A 16,282-nucleotide genomic window follows, 5' to 3' on the forward strand; every position below is an offset into this window, starting at 1 on the left:
CATCGAATGTGAAAAGCCGGCACACAGTAAGTACTCAATAAATGTTTGCTGCACAAAAATACTTCCGAAGATTTTTCGTATAGTTAATACATGTTGACTTCCTTGTAGAATTTAGTGCCCAAACTGTCTAACGAGCAATTAGTCTAGTTGATTTTCAGGCCTGAGATTCTAGGTAGTTAAAATAAGGCCAAAATGGGGGCGGGGGAATAGAAGGGCGAGGAAAAGGAGGACATTTCACACAGAGAGAGATGTAGAAGCAGTAAAGCACGAGGTAATACCAGGCACGGGGAGTGCGCCATTTAGCCTAGAAGGTTAATACAGGGGGTTAAAGTGGGAGGTTGAAGCCAGATGCCAGGAATGGGTCTAAGGTTAAAGTCCAGAAGGAAGAAATAATAGAAGTTTGATAGGGAACAATAAGAGTAAGGCTTAAAAGAGTCGGTGGTGCATTAAATTTTGCAGCCAAGAGCTCCAACTAATGAAAGGCAGGGTGGGCGGAGGAAATATACTCTCAAAGCTTCCTCTTATTTATGGGAGCTCCGACTTCACAGAGGAATCAGCAAAACACAGACCTCTCGGTTCCCCAGGGCCAAGAGAGCCGGAGGAGCCCCGCCTCGAACCGTCACGTGGCCAGAAGCGCCCTTGGCACGTGACCCACCTCGCGCTAGGCCAATCAGCCTCTGCAGGGGCGGAGACGCGGAGTCCGAGGGGCGGGAGGATCGATTGAACCTGCCTCTTCTCGCGAGCCTTGATGCTGTCGCTCCTCAGCCGCCCACGGCCCGGAGCGAAGGTCTCGCGAGGCTTGGGCGCTGCGGCGGTAGGAGGAGGACGGGGAAGGACGGAGCCCTGCCACGGCTGCCTCCCTCGCTCTCTCCCTCGCGCACTCGCCCGCCCCCTCCCTCCCTCCCCTCCCTTCCCCGGCCCCGGCTCCGGCCCCGGCCCATTCGCTGTTCCGTCTTCTGCAGGGAGGATGTCGGGCTCGTCGCTCCCCAGTGCCCTGGCCCTCTCGCTGTTGCTGGTTTCTGGCTCCCTTCTCCCAGGGCCAGGCGCCGCTCAGAACGGTAAGCGGGGCGCCGGGGGCCGGCCGGGCGGGGGCTGAGGGACGGTGGCGGCCGGAGAGGGCATTTCGGGGCCGGAGGAGGTGGCGGAGTCCGGGGAAGGGGGCTCGTCGGAGTCTGAGGTGCTGCGGGCCCGACAGGACCAAATGCCGGTCGCGAGTTCGTAGAGGCGCGCGGGTGTGAGAACCGGAGGCGCCTGTCCGAGAGGTGGGGGCGTCCGATCAGAGCTTGAGGTGTTGCTGGTTTAGAGGCTCCATATCTTGGGGCTCGTCGCTCCGAGTCGGGGAGGGGTCCCCGAAGAAGCCGACCTGAGGAGCTGGAGTAGCGGGGGCGGATAAGGAAGGGGTGCAGCGTTTATAGAAGGCTGCACGAGACAAACATTTGTGTTTAAGGTGACAGAGAGTGGTATTAGGCTCCACAGATGAACGGGGGTCCCGGGCGCTGGGGTCGTCCAAGGTTCTGCTGGGGCCCTGTAAGACTGGTGACATCCTTAAAAAAAAATAAGAGACGTTGGGGGAAGGGAGTCCTGAAGAACACTGAGGAGAGTACTAGAGCCCTAAGGCGGGGGTAAGGAATCCGGGAGCCTTGGCTGTGGAGGTGGAGGGAAGGTGGGTGGCAAGCCGAGGTAGTGGGTTGACTGCAGTAGGGGATCTGGAAAGAGGAGCAGCAGAAGCTCTAAACGAAGTGGGGGAAGAGGGCTGGGTTTGCTGAGGAGGGTGGAGTGTTGGGCATTCTAGGGTAGTGGTTGGGAGAGCAAAAAGGAGTTTCTAAATAAGGAGAGGAGAAACGAGCAGAGGATGGGGAGAAAGGGTTGAAACTGGGGTAGGGGGAATTATTTGTTAGAGAAATAAGGGTGCCTGACTATAGAAATGGAAGTGGGGGAAGACAGAAAATAAGGGAAGGGAGTAAAATGCAGGAAGCCGGGGGTGTAATGTTGGTTTGCAGTGTGGAGGATATATTAGGGAAGGGAGGAGCTGAGTTTTGGCAAGTGCTGTATGATATTGGTTGGGCCTTTCACACAGCTGAAACTGCAGTGGTGGGATTGAGGGCCGGCACTGGAGAGAGGGAGATGGAGGGAAATGTGTTTTTAAGATCGAAAAGTTTCAAAAACTGAAGAGACATTATTTCTGAGGAACATAAAAGTAGTCCCTGGGATGTGCTCAGGGCACGATGGAAAGGAGATAATTGAACTGGGTTTTGAACTGAAATTCTTTAGAGAAGATGGAGACGTGGTGGGGAAGCATGGTGATGGAGGATCTAGACAAAAAAGATTCTGATTGTTAAAGGTATGTGTTAAAATTCAGCTGCTGAATCGATCTTTTAGAGATGAGATTAGAAGTATTGTGAACAGTTTCTGCCCTTGTGGAGAGAGCCTTTAAGAGATTTCAAAAATATTTTTCTGGGAAAAAAAATTATGAGGTTGAACTCATTCATGACTTTACTGGAGAGTGAACTGTAAATTCTTTTTGCTGATTCTTTGGTGTTTCTTTATTGTTATGCTAGAACAGTTTAAAATTACTCTTGTTGGAAGAGCTTTAATTAAAATGGCTTTCATTAAAAAATAAAATCAATGATAAAGCTAATGGAGTTAACCATTCTAAGGAGAATGCAGGCTTAAAAATGCTGAAGGTTACAATGAAAATATATTCCTAAAGATCAAAAAAGCATCAGTTAAATGTAAGTGTTTGTTGCACCAAATCATACAAATAAAATCTTGTGTATGCTTCATGGCTTCCAGTGATCACTGCAGGGGTCAGGAAGGAAACATTTTTCCTATTTCTAGCATTGAATATGTGAAGCATATTGGGTATTTTCCCCGTTTTCCTTCAAAGCATGAGGCCACTGTGGAAGGCAAGGTAGAGTTAAGACAAAACTGATTTGTCTTATCAGTTTTTAGTCTGTGTTAACAATAATTTCAGCTATTCAATTTGTGGGAAAAGCAAGGTTTCATTAGGCACAATAGCTGAGAGATTTTTGATCTTAACATGTTTAATCTCTGTACTGGCACACAGCTTCTTAGAAAATTTATAATACAGTGAAATTGTAGTTTCTTAGCAACTAAAGCAAGGCTTTTGCATAGGCCTACAAAGACTCATCTGGTTATTCTCAGTGATATGTGTTCTAAATACAGCATAGTGCAGCCTTTTCCTTGAAATGAGCTTGAATTCAGTCACGTGACTGGTGAAGTGAAGCTGAGCTTGTAGTTGACCCAAATGAATGTAAATTTAATTCAAGAAAAGAAAGGCTGTATTTTGAGTTTGAGTCCATAGAGGTGAGGATGCCATTTTATAGCTTTTTATGACATGTCTGTAAGATTAAAGTTTTCTGTTTGTAATAGCTCTTCAGTAGTCTGACCTCATGTCTTGGGGTTTGTATTTTCTTATAGTGTTTCAGAAGCGGATACTGTATTCTAGACGATCTTGAAAAGTTGGATTATCCATTTAAAATGATGACTTTAAAAAAGAACCTCCCCAAACCAAAGTATTTCTGGTTTAAGTATGTGGTAGTTTAGATTGAGTATAGATGTTTTTCAAAAGGTCTGTTTCAGTATTCCTAAAGTGAAGAATTTTAATTAGATGACCCTTAAGGTCTCCCCTAGCTGTGATCCATTACCAGAGAGATTCAGGGCTTTTCATTCAGATAGAATTTGTTTCCCATCCAGATATTTAGACTTGTAGGATCATAGTTAGTTTCAAGTAAAATGCTTATTTAAGGTGTCATTTTAAAGGAAGAAACCTGTCCTAAAAAATAAACTTCCTGGTAAGACTTTGAACGCTTTAGACTGAAATTAAAATTGAGTTTAGTGTAAACAGTATTATATGATGGTCAAGAGCACAGACTTCGGATCCTGATAGACCTGGGTTTGAGCCCCATCTCTTGGACTGACTGACCTTGAGTAATATGCTTAATACTTCTAAGTCTCAGTTTTATCATCTGTAAAATGGGGTTTATAATAATCCACTCCCCTAGGGATGATATGAGAATTAAATGAAACAGTCTTAAAGCACTTAGATTTCTGCCTGGCATATAATTAGTTTTGGGGAGTAAAGTTTTACTATATGTAACACTTGTTACTATATGTAACATATGTTCCTATATGTAACATATGCTACATTACTATATGTAGCATAACAGTACTATATGTACTAAGTGTAGCATAACAGTACTATATGTACTGTTTGCTTACTGTAGTGAGTAAATGTTAGCTATTTACTATTATTATCCTTTAGAAATGCTATTTTTAATTACTTATTTTACTTTGTGTATATATTGAGCTTTGTTAATGCTGCTCACTGTCATCTTGAGTAAAGTTAAATAGGGCATTTGAAGGCCCCAGATTTGTGCTTTTTGCTTATGTAACTTTTTTTAGAAAAGTGACCAGCTGTGTTGCGTCTGCATTTGTAGATTCTGGTGAGGAAGTTCATATTTCCATTTCATTGTCTGGGAGATTTCATGTTTTTGTTTTGTTTCAGTGAACTGAATATCTTGTTGTGAATAAGAGAAATAGAATGTAGTGCCTGGACCACAGTGAAGTGTTGGAGGTGTTAGCTGATGAGTGCATGTGAAGTGTACAAATGTAATGTATTTATATTGAAAATATAAAAATAAATAATTAACAGTTTAGTGGGAGAAAATGAATCTAATGAATTTTATTATTAATGATCTAAATTTTAAGAAACGGTTTTGCTTGGATGCTACTAGATAGTTGTGAACATTGTGCTTTGTAAAAATGCCAGTATTTGCATGAGATGATTCATGACTCTTTTTCTTTTCTGTCGAGTGCTGTTTGCTTCAGTGGTTTGGCAGTTTTCTCTCCTTGAGTATGTTTTTAGACATTTGCTGTTGATTGTGCATCTCTCCTTTGCGTGAACTAAAATGAGCAATGGAAGACATGGTATCTATGGCAGCTGTGGCACAAATGACATGCCAAATATCAAGCAACAAATCTTAACGTAATTAGTCCAAAAAAAGATTTTAAATGACCAGAAGAAATTGTTTGCCTTGAAATTCATTAGCATTTCCTAAGGAGATCATAAGCCTCCAGACTCTCATGCAACTGACAACAGTGTCACTACTGATGTAATGAAGCACCCAGGCACGAGAAACTGGTCAGGGGACCAGGGTGGAAAGGCCATGTTACAACATCAGGATCTGTTTCTGGGCTGTTAGTCTTTGCTTTTCAGGGTTCCTGGATTCAAATTAGAAAAGAGATGCAGGTAGGTTTTTGTATTGCCTGACACAACAGAGCTTACCCTGTTAGTATATCATGGTTTAAAACAACAAAAGACAATAAAAGCCTTTACATGTAAATGCGCCCCACAGTCCAAACATTTGGCATAAATTAAGGTTGAAGTTCATTACAGGTCTGATTTTGTGTGAGTCATACAGATCCTCATGAAAAATTAGACTGTTTTGTCTTAAAGTAATTCCTTGATTTTTCTCAATACAGTTTTGATGGGAAACATTTTCTCTTGTGGAGTATACATTTAGACATTAATAAAAGGCAAAATGTCATTGTGTTGTCTTTATTCATATTTTTAAAATAAATATCTAACGGGGCTGCAAAGATAACCAGATATGATTAGAAAAGTGCTCTGGCAGTTTGGACATTGGACATTGTTTTTCATTTATTTAGTTTGAGCTGTTTTTTCAAAGTTAAGATATTTCATATTTAAAATCTGAAATTTTTGCTAGGTCTATGTAAAGGTGTTTTTACAAGACAATTTGGGAAGAAGATAAGGTGTTCATATCTGTACAAATGAAGCATGTAGAAAAATGATTGTTCGGGATATCACACAGGAGATGTTCAATGAAAGCTTGAATAAAATTTTGCGAAGAAATTTTGGAAAAGAGAATTCTGTGAAAAAGTGTCTGAGGCAGTCTCTTATACTGTTTACAGTGAGTACATTCTGGACAGGATCAGAGGTAGAGAATGAAGTTCTGAGAGAAAAAGAAGAAAGGCTGTAGTTCTAGTACAAGGAAGAAACAGGAAGCAAGAATGAGAAATGAATCTTCCTTTGATGAGCATCTGGATAAATAGAATCTGTCAGAAAAGACCAAGGTCCTCTGGAGTAAATCCGTACATCAAAATTAAAATATGTAATGATGAAAAATCATCTCCTGAGAACAGTTGGCCTTGCTTTCAGTGTGCCTCTTTAAACAAAACACTGTCGTTTTACACGAATTTTTATAAATGCCATTGATGATATGGAGCTTAATTTTAAGCACCTTAGATAATGCATTTTTAAATTGTGAGGTTTTGATGGATTTTTTTTCCCCTGAATTCCTAATTTTAGTTGATAAGGATTAGCTTTGTAAAGGCAGGAAACCTCTCCAGTAAAACTAGTTGAAAATAAACTATTACATTCTATAAGCTTATATATAGAAAAGTAAACTTCTCACTGAATTTAAAGTAAAATATTGTAGTGATCCTATGTAAAAGCATTATTCCAGAGGTATTGATGTGTACATTAAAAAAGTTGAATACACAAGTAAATTTTATGTTTTTCAAGAGTTTATTCAAGAGTCAAGATTTGTACAATTCAGTTTTACTGTGTAATCTAAAATTGAAAGTAGGCCTAAGTTTTTATTGTTTTTGTATATATGCAAAGACATATGTTTATTAGTCAAACCTAATTAACGTGAGGTTATTTTTTCCTTATCATTGAGAACTTTTAATTGGTCTGTGTGGAAACGGGGTTTACTAAATATTTAAAGAGTTCCCCTAAGTATCTAGCTTATTTGCATACAGTAAGTTAGTAGTAGATTTATTTGATGTCCCTCAGACATCTACTAGTTTTTTGTTTTGTTTCTTGTTTCTGTTGTGTTTCAAATTAAAAAACCCAGTCTTACCTTTTCATTAAAGCTGTATTAAGTTCCTTGTACTAAAAAGTACTGAATGGTGTTCTTTTACCTTTCTGAAAACAATTATGGAATGTTTTAACACTAACCTTCTTTCCACATACTGAAACCTTACAGTATGGTAATGGTTTTTTGCAGAAATATGTCAGTTTGGATGTGCTTTGCTTCCTTTTGCTTTGTCTTGATTTATATCATTGTTACACCCAAGTATTGCTTCAAATTAACTAGACAGCGAAACATAATGAAATGATTTGAAGTCACTCTGAAGGTGTCAGGATTCTATATGTGAGACTATTATTAGAAAACATTAAGTTCTAATCTGTACCAATAGTTTTAATCAATTTCAAATGTATACTCATATTCTAGAAGTGATTAAATATAAAATACAAGACAGTGTCAAGTCCTTTCTGATAGAATACTAACAAGGCAAAATGTTTCATATGCAGTAGAGAGTGTGCTTGCATATATAAATTATGTCACTGTTCTTTTGCTAATGACACTATTTGTAAACCACTAGACTAAGTGAGGTCTAAATTCCCTTCTGGTTCTAAAATCACACAGTTCTATTAACCTTACGGTTTAGAAGGCCTAGAGAGAGAATGCTTTGTTTTAATGAAGTTTAGAAATTTAACTTTTTTGATATTAAGGAAAACTGACTTTGAGGCATCCACTGTTTTGAAATCCAACTGCCTGTAAACCTATTTCAGATGACACTTGTAGTTCATGTTTCAGTGACGGCAGAATGGTATCTGTTATAGAGATCTCATATTAAACTTGCTGGGAAAATTGCCAGTCTGAATGAAACAATTAAGAAATGAAAATCACTCCCTGGTAGGTAGATATCTTGTGTTTTTTCTGTTGGTTGAAAAGTAGTTGACTATTGAAGAGGCAATGAAAAGACAGTGAAGCACACTTAACTAATTGTATTTTTATGTTATCATTTGAGGAGCTTTGCTTTCTGTTTTTGAATTAATTTCTCCTGTCCCTTATGCATTTTTTAAAGGCCTTTAAATCTGTTCATTATAGTTGAATGGGGAAACCCAAGCATTACTTGAATTAAGTCTGAGGAAGTTTTTAGATTGATATTCCTTAGAATCAGAGCGTCAAAGTCTCAGATTACAAATTTATTCATTATTTTACTATAAATTGCTTAGGTCCATTTCCTATTTTTTCTTTTTCACATTTTTGTCAGAATTTCAAACTTCAAAAAGTAGAATGAATAATGTAGTAAACTTCCATATAATCATCATCTAGTGTCAGTAGTTATCAGCCACATCCTTGCTGCTTAATAATTTAAAAATAACCTGAAAAATTAACATTACAAATTAAAATTTCCTAGATGTTGAAATGTAGTTAGGGATTAGCTTATATTAATAACATAGAAATAATTTGGTTTATATACAATCATGTTGTAATGACTTTAAAAATATAAAAGCTCATTGGAAGAAGACTTTCCAACTTTTGACCCAGATAAATAGGTCTTATTTGTGACTAAGTATATGCAGAAATATGTGATGTTTTGTGAAACAGTACCTTTCCTTACTCTGTAATGTATTTAAAGGAAATTATTGTTACGTTCTAAATTGACTTCATAATTTATTAACAGGCTCTGAGATTCATGTTTGAAAGAGCATTGTCATGTATGGAGTAGTTTTGTTTTATTTACATATACCATGTACTGTGGAGCAATATGATTTTTATAAATATAATAAGGATTTTCACAAGGCATTTATTTATTTGTAATATCAACATGTACTGTTATTAGTCATTATTAGTAAAGAGAATACAGCATTGTTTAACAATACATTATCCATTACTTATATAATATTGATTCTTCCATCCCATTTGAATTTCCGAAAAAGGGAAGGCTATAATAATTTGAATATCCTAATCAAAGCACAAATTTTCCAGTATGTTTAGTTGTCCTTTCTTTTAAATTAGCGCTTATAGTCATTATTCCCTAGCCCTTCCTTTGAGTTATTGGTTGAGTACAAGACTGGAACGCTGCTGTTTATTCCGAGCTGAGTGCTTACTCTGATGCTGTTGTTTGAGGCACATTTCTGGTGAGTACAGAATAACTTGAACACTGGCCGAGGGGAGGAAGGGAGAGGGGAAGCAGAACCATCACTGAAGAATTATTTGCCTTTCATGTGTAAGATACTAGGGTAGCAAGTTTATTTTCTTGTTTTTAGATATCACTGCTGCTTGAAGGAAAAAAAGGCAAGATGTCTTGTCCTGTGTTGGCAACTACTTGTGAAATAATTTTCAATCCATATTGAAAATGTTAAATGAAAATGTTAAATTTAATTTAGGATTTTTCGATTTTATAAGTTTAACAGGTTGGAAGCCATTGTGGACCAAGTGGAAAGAAATAGCTAAGCAGCTCCAGCATTGAAATTATATCATTAATCCTGACTCTCAAATAATTCATCAAGAAAGATGAACTAAGTGGCTTTAATGCAAACCAGAAAGGGCTGCTACCTGGAAAAGAGCAAGGATAAAGAGGTTTCAAGTGCAGTGAAATGTCATTGAATTACTCTTAGACAAATAAGATAGTGATCACATATCAAAATTATGGTTTCTATTTTCTTACTAGGATTGAAGTCCAAATAATTTTCAACCCTTTCCAACCACATTTAGGAAAAGATGCAGATAGTTCTGTGCTGATGGTAGCATAAGACTTAGGAGAAAAACCTGAAGGAGCTAAATTTAGGAAAAGGGAGCACCAGGGGGATGTGATTATCTATTAATACCTTCAAGGTAGCAGTGTAAATGAAGTAAGGGAATTAGGTAGTCTCCAAAGATGGATGGGCTGTATCAAAGAGCAGTGTCCTAGACCACTGGGAAGAAAAAGCATAGGTTTAGTATTAAGATGATTTAAGTGCAACTAGCAGAATAGAGTTATTTGCACTCACTCATAATCAGAGCCATTATAAGTAGGGCAGAGAACGGGTTGATAGGGACCTCATAAAATAGAATATCTCTTTTTGTTATATCTAGTACTTGTTTAGGAGCCCAGTAGGAGAAAAAAATCTCTGGGAATGAAAAGGCAATGAGATGGATTTTGCAGAAAGGTTTTTGTTTTTTGGGTTTTTTTTGACCATGCCCTTTGGCTTGGGGATGTCTCCTCCACCTGGAATTGAACCCAGGCCTTCTGTGGTGAAAATGCAGAGTCCTAACTCCTGGCCTGCCAGGGAATTCCCTTTCCAGAAGTTTTTAAGGATCAGAAATTAGTTTGTTTTTAGCTTTAAATTTCTGTGGTTATGATTCAAGAAAAACAGTAGATTAATTTTGGAATCCATTAAAGTAGCTTTTAAGACCTGCCTGTAATACTTTAAACAGAATGCTGTTTATTTAACCTTCATAAGCAACTTCTTTTTGTTTAGTTATAAAAAATGGACGCTGAAATTTTCCCAATGTCTGTTTAACACATAGAAGCATAAGCTTTGTAAGAGTTCATTCATTAGACTGGATGGAGCCTAGTAAAAGTTTAACCTTTGGCTCTTAGAATTTAGGTCCATTTTAGGTGTTAAGAAAGGCTTATCAGGAAATGAGCACTTCAGATTAATTCTTAAGGCTTCATGAGTCAAAATATTGCTGTGATAGAAACCCCAGCCTGTTTTATGAGTGGAGATGGTGCTGCGATACTTTGGTGGAGATGGGAGCTCATTTTAATTATCTTGAAGAGTGTAGGGTTGCCAGATCAAAATGCGGGATGCCCAGTTGTATTTGAATTTCAGAAAAATAATGAGGAATTTTTATTTGGCACATCTGGTGATCCTAGAAGAATGTCTTTTTTGCTATTTTTACCTTCTATTTAGAACTTAAACAATAGAAAAAAAGTGAAGTCGCTCAGTCATATCGGATTCGTAGCGACCCCGTGGACTGCAGCCTACCAGGCTCCTCCGTCCATGGGATTTTCCAGGCAAGAGTACTGGAGTGGGTTGCCATTTCCTTCTCCAGGGGATCTTCCATCTCGTACTTTGATAAGTTTTTGTGTATTAAAGTAGTGTTAGAGTAACTCAGTTGTGTCCAACTCTTTGCAGTTGCACAGACCAGAGATCCCCAGGCTCCTCTGTCAATGGAATTCTCCAGGCAAGAATCCTGGAGTAGATTGCTATTCTCTTCTCCAGGGGATCTTCCCGACCCAGAGATTGAACCTGGGTCTCCTGCATTGCAGGCTTTGAGCTACAGGAAAGACCTGTATTGTGTATTCAAAGAAACCTTTAAAAAGTAGATTTAATATGAGCAAAATCATGTTACATTGCAAATTCTGTGTGCGTAAATGTAGTTTAGGATAGTATTATTCTGTTACATCACATTTCTATATATATATTTTTTCAATTCTGCCCTCTTATATTTGACAGAGTTTTTCATTTATTCTTTTAAAAATTAAAGCTATTTTAAGGTGAAGTTAGGGTCTCAGGCTGTTTTTTTTTTTTTCCTGCAGTTCCCCATTTCTCTCCTTACCTAAGTGAAAAGTGAAAGTCACTCAGTAGTGTCTGACTCTGTGACCCCATGGACTATACATGTAGTCCATGAAATTCTCCAGGCAGAGTGGGTAGCCTTTCCCTTCTCCAGGGGAACTTCCCAACCCAGGGATCAAACCCAGGTCTCCATCATTGCAGATGGATTCTTTACCAGCTGAGCCACCAGGGAAGCCCAAGATTACTGGAGTGGGTAGTCTATTCCTTCTCCTGCAGATCTTCCTGACCCAGGAATGGAACCTGGGTCTCCTGCATTGCAGGCAGATTCTTTACTAGCTGAGCTACCAGGGAAGCCCCTCCTTAGCTAGAGTATTTTAAAATTTAGGACACTATTGTTTGAGGGTATATGATAAAGATGGGGCTCTTGGTTCAAGGATTGTCCTTTACAGTTTTTCCTTAGGGTCTTGGAACATATTTGCTTTCTTGTCTTGGAAGAAGAAAAGAAATGAATGAAGATATGACTGCCCACACCCTTTTCTTCTTAGTGGGTTCAGAATAATTTTAACTTGCTTAATTATAACCACCTGATTTAGAGAATCAGGGAACGTGTATGTGGGATGTAATTTCTTTATAGTTAAATTTCAGTACTAAGAAAAAATCATGGTTTCATGAGCTTTATTATAAAGTCTTTTGATTGGAGGTGTGTTGCTGTGTATTAGTCATTCAGTATAAGAGATCTACTTCCTGTCCTTTTGGTGTGGACTGGGGTGAGGTGGCTGTAAGAATGATAAGAATTGAACTGTGTACTAGCCTCCAGAGTTAATGATATTAAGTAGTATAAAGATCATCATAACTATTCTTACACATTTATTTGAAATATATTTAAGGCAGTTTAACAAAGTATTAAAAATAATCCATGGTTTTTATGAAACTAGAACATTAGTATATTTTAAATTTGATGCCTAAACTGAGTTGGAGACTGTAGTACTGGGTAAGTAAATTGATAATCTGTCACCGTTGTAAACATGAGTGTAAATAAAACCTATTAGGTAGTCTTCTGGGACAGTGTAGTTGAATGGAAAAGGGTGCTCAATTTGGCAGTAGCTCTGGATTCTACTTCTGTTTAAGTTCCTGTGGTTTCTCTTTTTAAAATTAGTGTAATACTTAATCTGTAGGGGTTTTATGAGATAAGATAGTAACATATGGAAAATGCTTTATAAACTGCTTTACTGTAGAGAGTCATGTAGGGATAGCTTTGAATTATAAGGGTGGTACTTTTATGTTTACTTTTAATATGCTAACTTCAACTCTTGTAGTTCATAGGTAAGTGAAGAGGAAAATAAAGTTCTAGTGAGAAGGGCCAGATTATTTCAGGTTTGGTTATGATTCTGTCATATCATAAAATATTTGTTTTTAGATGATTGTTACCAGACTAGCCTTTTCACTGAAGTATCCCCCTCTGCTAGGGAAGGTCAATATTGAATTTCTTATAATCCTTGATAGACTTCCCAGGTGGCGCAGTGGTAAAGAATCCTGCCATTGCAGTAGAGGCAAGAGACACAGGTTCAATCTTTGAGTCAGAAAGATAGCCTGGAGTAGGAAATGGCAACTCACTCTTGTATTCTGGCCTGGAAATTTTCCATGGACAGAGGAACCTGGCAGCTACAGTCCTTGTGGTTGCAAAAGAGTTGGACATGACTGAGTGACTAAGCATAGAGCAACCATCCTCACTTTACATAGTAACTTCATTCCTGGAAAATTGATAAAAACCGTGCAAGAATACTTTGTGGTGTATTTAGAAAAGAGTTAGATTCTAGGCTCAGACTAAGTGTTCATCTTGAATGTCGTTTGAAAGTTGTGTAGAAAAAGGGATGGTTCTTTGTTGTGTAAGACACTTTGTGGGATTTTGAAGATCCCTGGTCCTGCTAAGTCACTTCAGTCGTGTCCGACCCTGTGCGACCCCATAGACAGCAGCCCACGAGGCTCCCCTGTCCCTGGTATTCTGAAGGCAAGAACACTGGAGTGGGTTGCCATTTCCATCTCCATCCCTGGTCCTAGCCCAGGCTATTAATGATATCCAAATTACTGTGTTAACCAAAAATACACCTACAACTTTACATGCTTTGTAAAAGTCAGCAGCTTCAGTTGAGAACATCTCCGTTTTGTGCCTGCGCTTAAGTATCCTCTGATAATGGGTTATAGTGCCTAGTTCCTGAGACAACCTCTGGTCAAAACCACACCTCTTCTAGGAATGGAAAGGCGAGGAGAGCAGCTCTTCACTTGTTTTTATTGTCTTTGTTGACATGTATTAAAGCAGGGATGCAAACTTGTTTACCATAGGAGCTAGGCAAGTACTATTTGCTAAAGCGGAGAATATGATACATGCTTTGACTGAATACTGGACGTTTAAAAGTACTGTGGGGGTCCTATAGTGTAGAACATGGAACTCTGCTCAATGTTATGTGGCATCCTGGATGGGAAGGGAGTTTGGGGGAGAATGGATACATATATATGTATGAACATGAACTCTGGTAAAGTCCGGGAGATAGTGAGGAACAGGGACACCTGGCTTGCTGCAGTCCATGGTGTTGCAAACAGTTGGGCGTAACTTAGTGACTGAACAACAGCCTATGTATGGCTTAGTGGCTTTGCAGTTCACCTGAAACTATCACAACATTGTTAATTGGCTATACCCCAATACAAAATAAGTTTCTTTTTTTAAAAAAAATTCCATGGTTTTAAAAAATTTAAAAAAAAAAAATACTGTGCTGGTCAAGTAAAACTGTCAGTGGCCCCCTGTTTTGTGTCCTCTTCACCAAAGAATTATGTTAACAGATTTTGGAGCCTAAGAGATTGGATTGGAGTCTTGATTTTTGCTAAGTCTCTTACTCTGTTTCCTCATCTGTTTATTTGGAGTAATACACACCTCACAGGTTAAAATGAAAGGCTTGCATAAATCAGCTAGCATGATAGCTGACAAAGGAATGTGCTTGATAAGATTTCCTGTCACTAATAGCCTTCAGTTATCTTGGTTTACTTTTAAAATTTTTATTTTTAATTGAAAGATAATTGCTTTACATTGTTGATTTCTGCCATACAACAGGGTGAATCAGCCATAGTATACCTATGTCCCTTCCCTCTTGAGCCTCCCTCCTACCCCCCCACCCCATCTCCCCTCTGGGTTGTCACAGAGTATCAGGTTGAGCTCCCTGTGTTAGCTATCTATTTTACATATGATTGGGCTTCTCTGGTAAAGAATCTACCTGCAATGCAGGAGACCTGGGTTCGATCCCTGGGTTGGGAAGGTCTCCTGGAGAAGGGAAAGGCTCTTCCAGTATTCTGGCATACTGGAATATTCCAGTATTCTGGCCTGGAGAATTCCATGGACTGTATAGTCCATGGGGCCACAAAGAGTTGGACACAACTGAGCGGCTTTCACTTTACTTACATATGATAGTGTATATGTTTCAATGGTGCACTCTTGATTTGTCCCACCCTCTCCTTCCTCTGCTGTATCCACTAAGACATCCACTAGATGTCCATTGACAAATGAATGGATAAAGAAGTTGTAGTACATATATACAATGGAATATTACTCAGCCATAAAAAGGAACACATTTGAGTCAGTTCTAGTGAGTTGGATGTTATAGAGCCTGTTACATAGAGTGAAGTAAGTCAGAAAGAGAAAAACATATATATTAATGCATATATATGGAATCTTGCTTTACTTTTTAATCTTTTTGAAAGCTAGCTATACTTATAGTGAAATGGTTAAGAGATTTGAAATCTCTGATAATGTGAGATATTAGACTTCTTACTTTGAACAGAAACAGGGAAGTAATTAAAATGAAATTTTTGGGTTAATAACACAACTTACCTACCACTTAAGGTATTTGAAGCCTGATTATTTAAAGCTGTTTGGAGCCTGATGCTTATAACACTAAATGTGCAGATTCCAAACTATTTCAGTAGATTAGCGTCCTTAGTGTTTCAAGTTAGCTTTCAGTCTTAGCAGAGCAATGATCTTTATTTAGCATGATATTTATTTTTGAAGTAATATTGGAGCAAGTAATTTTGCTAGTATTGCAGTACCTTATTGTACCTTCAAAATTAGATTATGCCATAGAAGTGACATACTTTTATATTTATTGCTTGAGCTAGAAATTTAGCAACATGATTTTTACTAGGAAACTGATTTATGATTTTCTTTCATTTGCCCAGTAAATGTCTTGAAAGCTTTACATTTTCTTGGTTCATGTAAAAACCTTTAGAGGCATATACATCTTGTTGTATATCTTTTTTTCATACTTTAGCAGCAGAAATTTTTTAAACTTTTATTTTTCTTTAGTAATTAACACAGTAACCTAAATGGTTAAAGCAATACTTGTGCTTTATTTCCTTGTTCCTGTTCTTCATACTTGTATTGTTCATCTTTGTTTTCCTTCACAATATTATTTTGATCCTTATGTTATAGTGATAAGTATATATTATTTTTTATAAGTCCCCCTCTCCCCTCTGGCAACCCATTGCAGTATTCTGGCCTGGAGAATTTCATGGACAGAGGAGCCTGGCAGGCTACAGTCCATGGGGCTGCAAAGAGTCAGATACGACTGAGCGACTGGCACACATGTCTTACTTTAGTGTTTTTTACCCATCTCTACTTGGTCCTGTCCTTTCTGGTATTTTCAGTTGTTTCTAGATAAACATTTGTCACTTTTAAACTCTTTGTCCTGTCTTATTTGAATCCCTTTGAGACAGAAGGGTAGCAAATTCTATTATACTTCTAATACACAAAAGTTTGTTTAGTTTACTGATATTTTGAGCTGATATGTTTGCATACTGACTTTGGGGTATTTTTGCTTTTCCTAGTAGATGTTTACTGAGATTTTTCTAACATGCTTTTTTAATCCCCACAGGGTTGTATAAAGTCCATATTTT

General features: G+C 38.2%; 1 protein-coding gene across 1 annotated transcript in view; it reads left to right on the forward strand.

Moving 5' to 3' along the window:
- Positions 1-748: 748 nt before the first annotated feature.
- The window catches only part of NPTN (neuroplastin), a 64,101-nt gene continuing 48,567 nt past the window's right edge, over positions 749-16,282 (forward strand). Inside the window, exon 1 of the mRNA XM_061158320.1 lies at positions 749-1,058. Coding sequence (XP_061014303.1) covers positions 749-1,058 — 310 coding nt within the window. The remainder of the gene's footprint in view (positions 1,059-16,282) is intronic.

The sequence above is a fragment of the Dama dama genome, chromosome 12 (assembly GCF_033118175.1).
Source record: "Dama dama isolate Ldn47 chromosome 12, ASM3311817v1, whole genome shotgun sequence".
Lineage (NCBI taxonomy): Eukaryota > Metazoa > Chordata > Mammalia > Artiodactyla > Cervidae > Dama > Dama dama.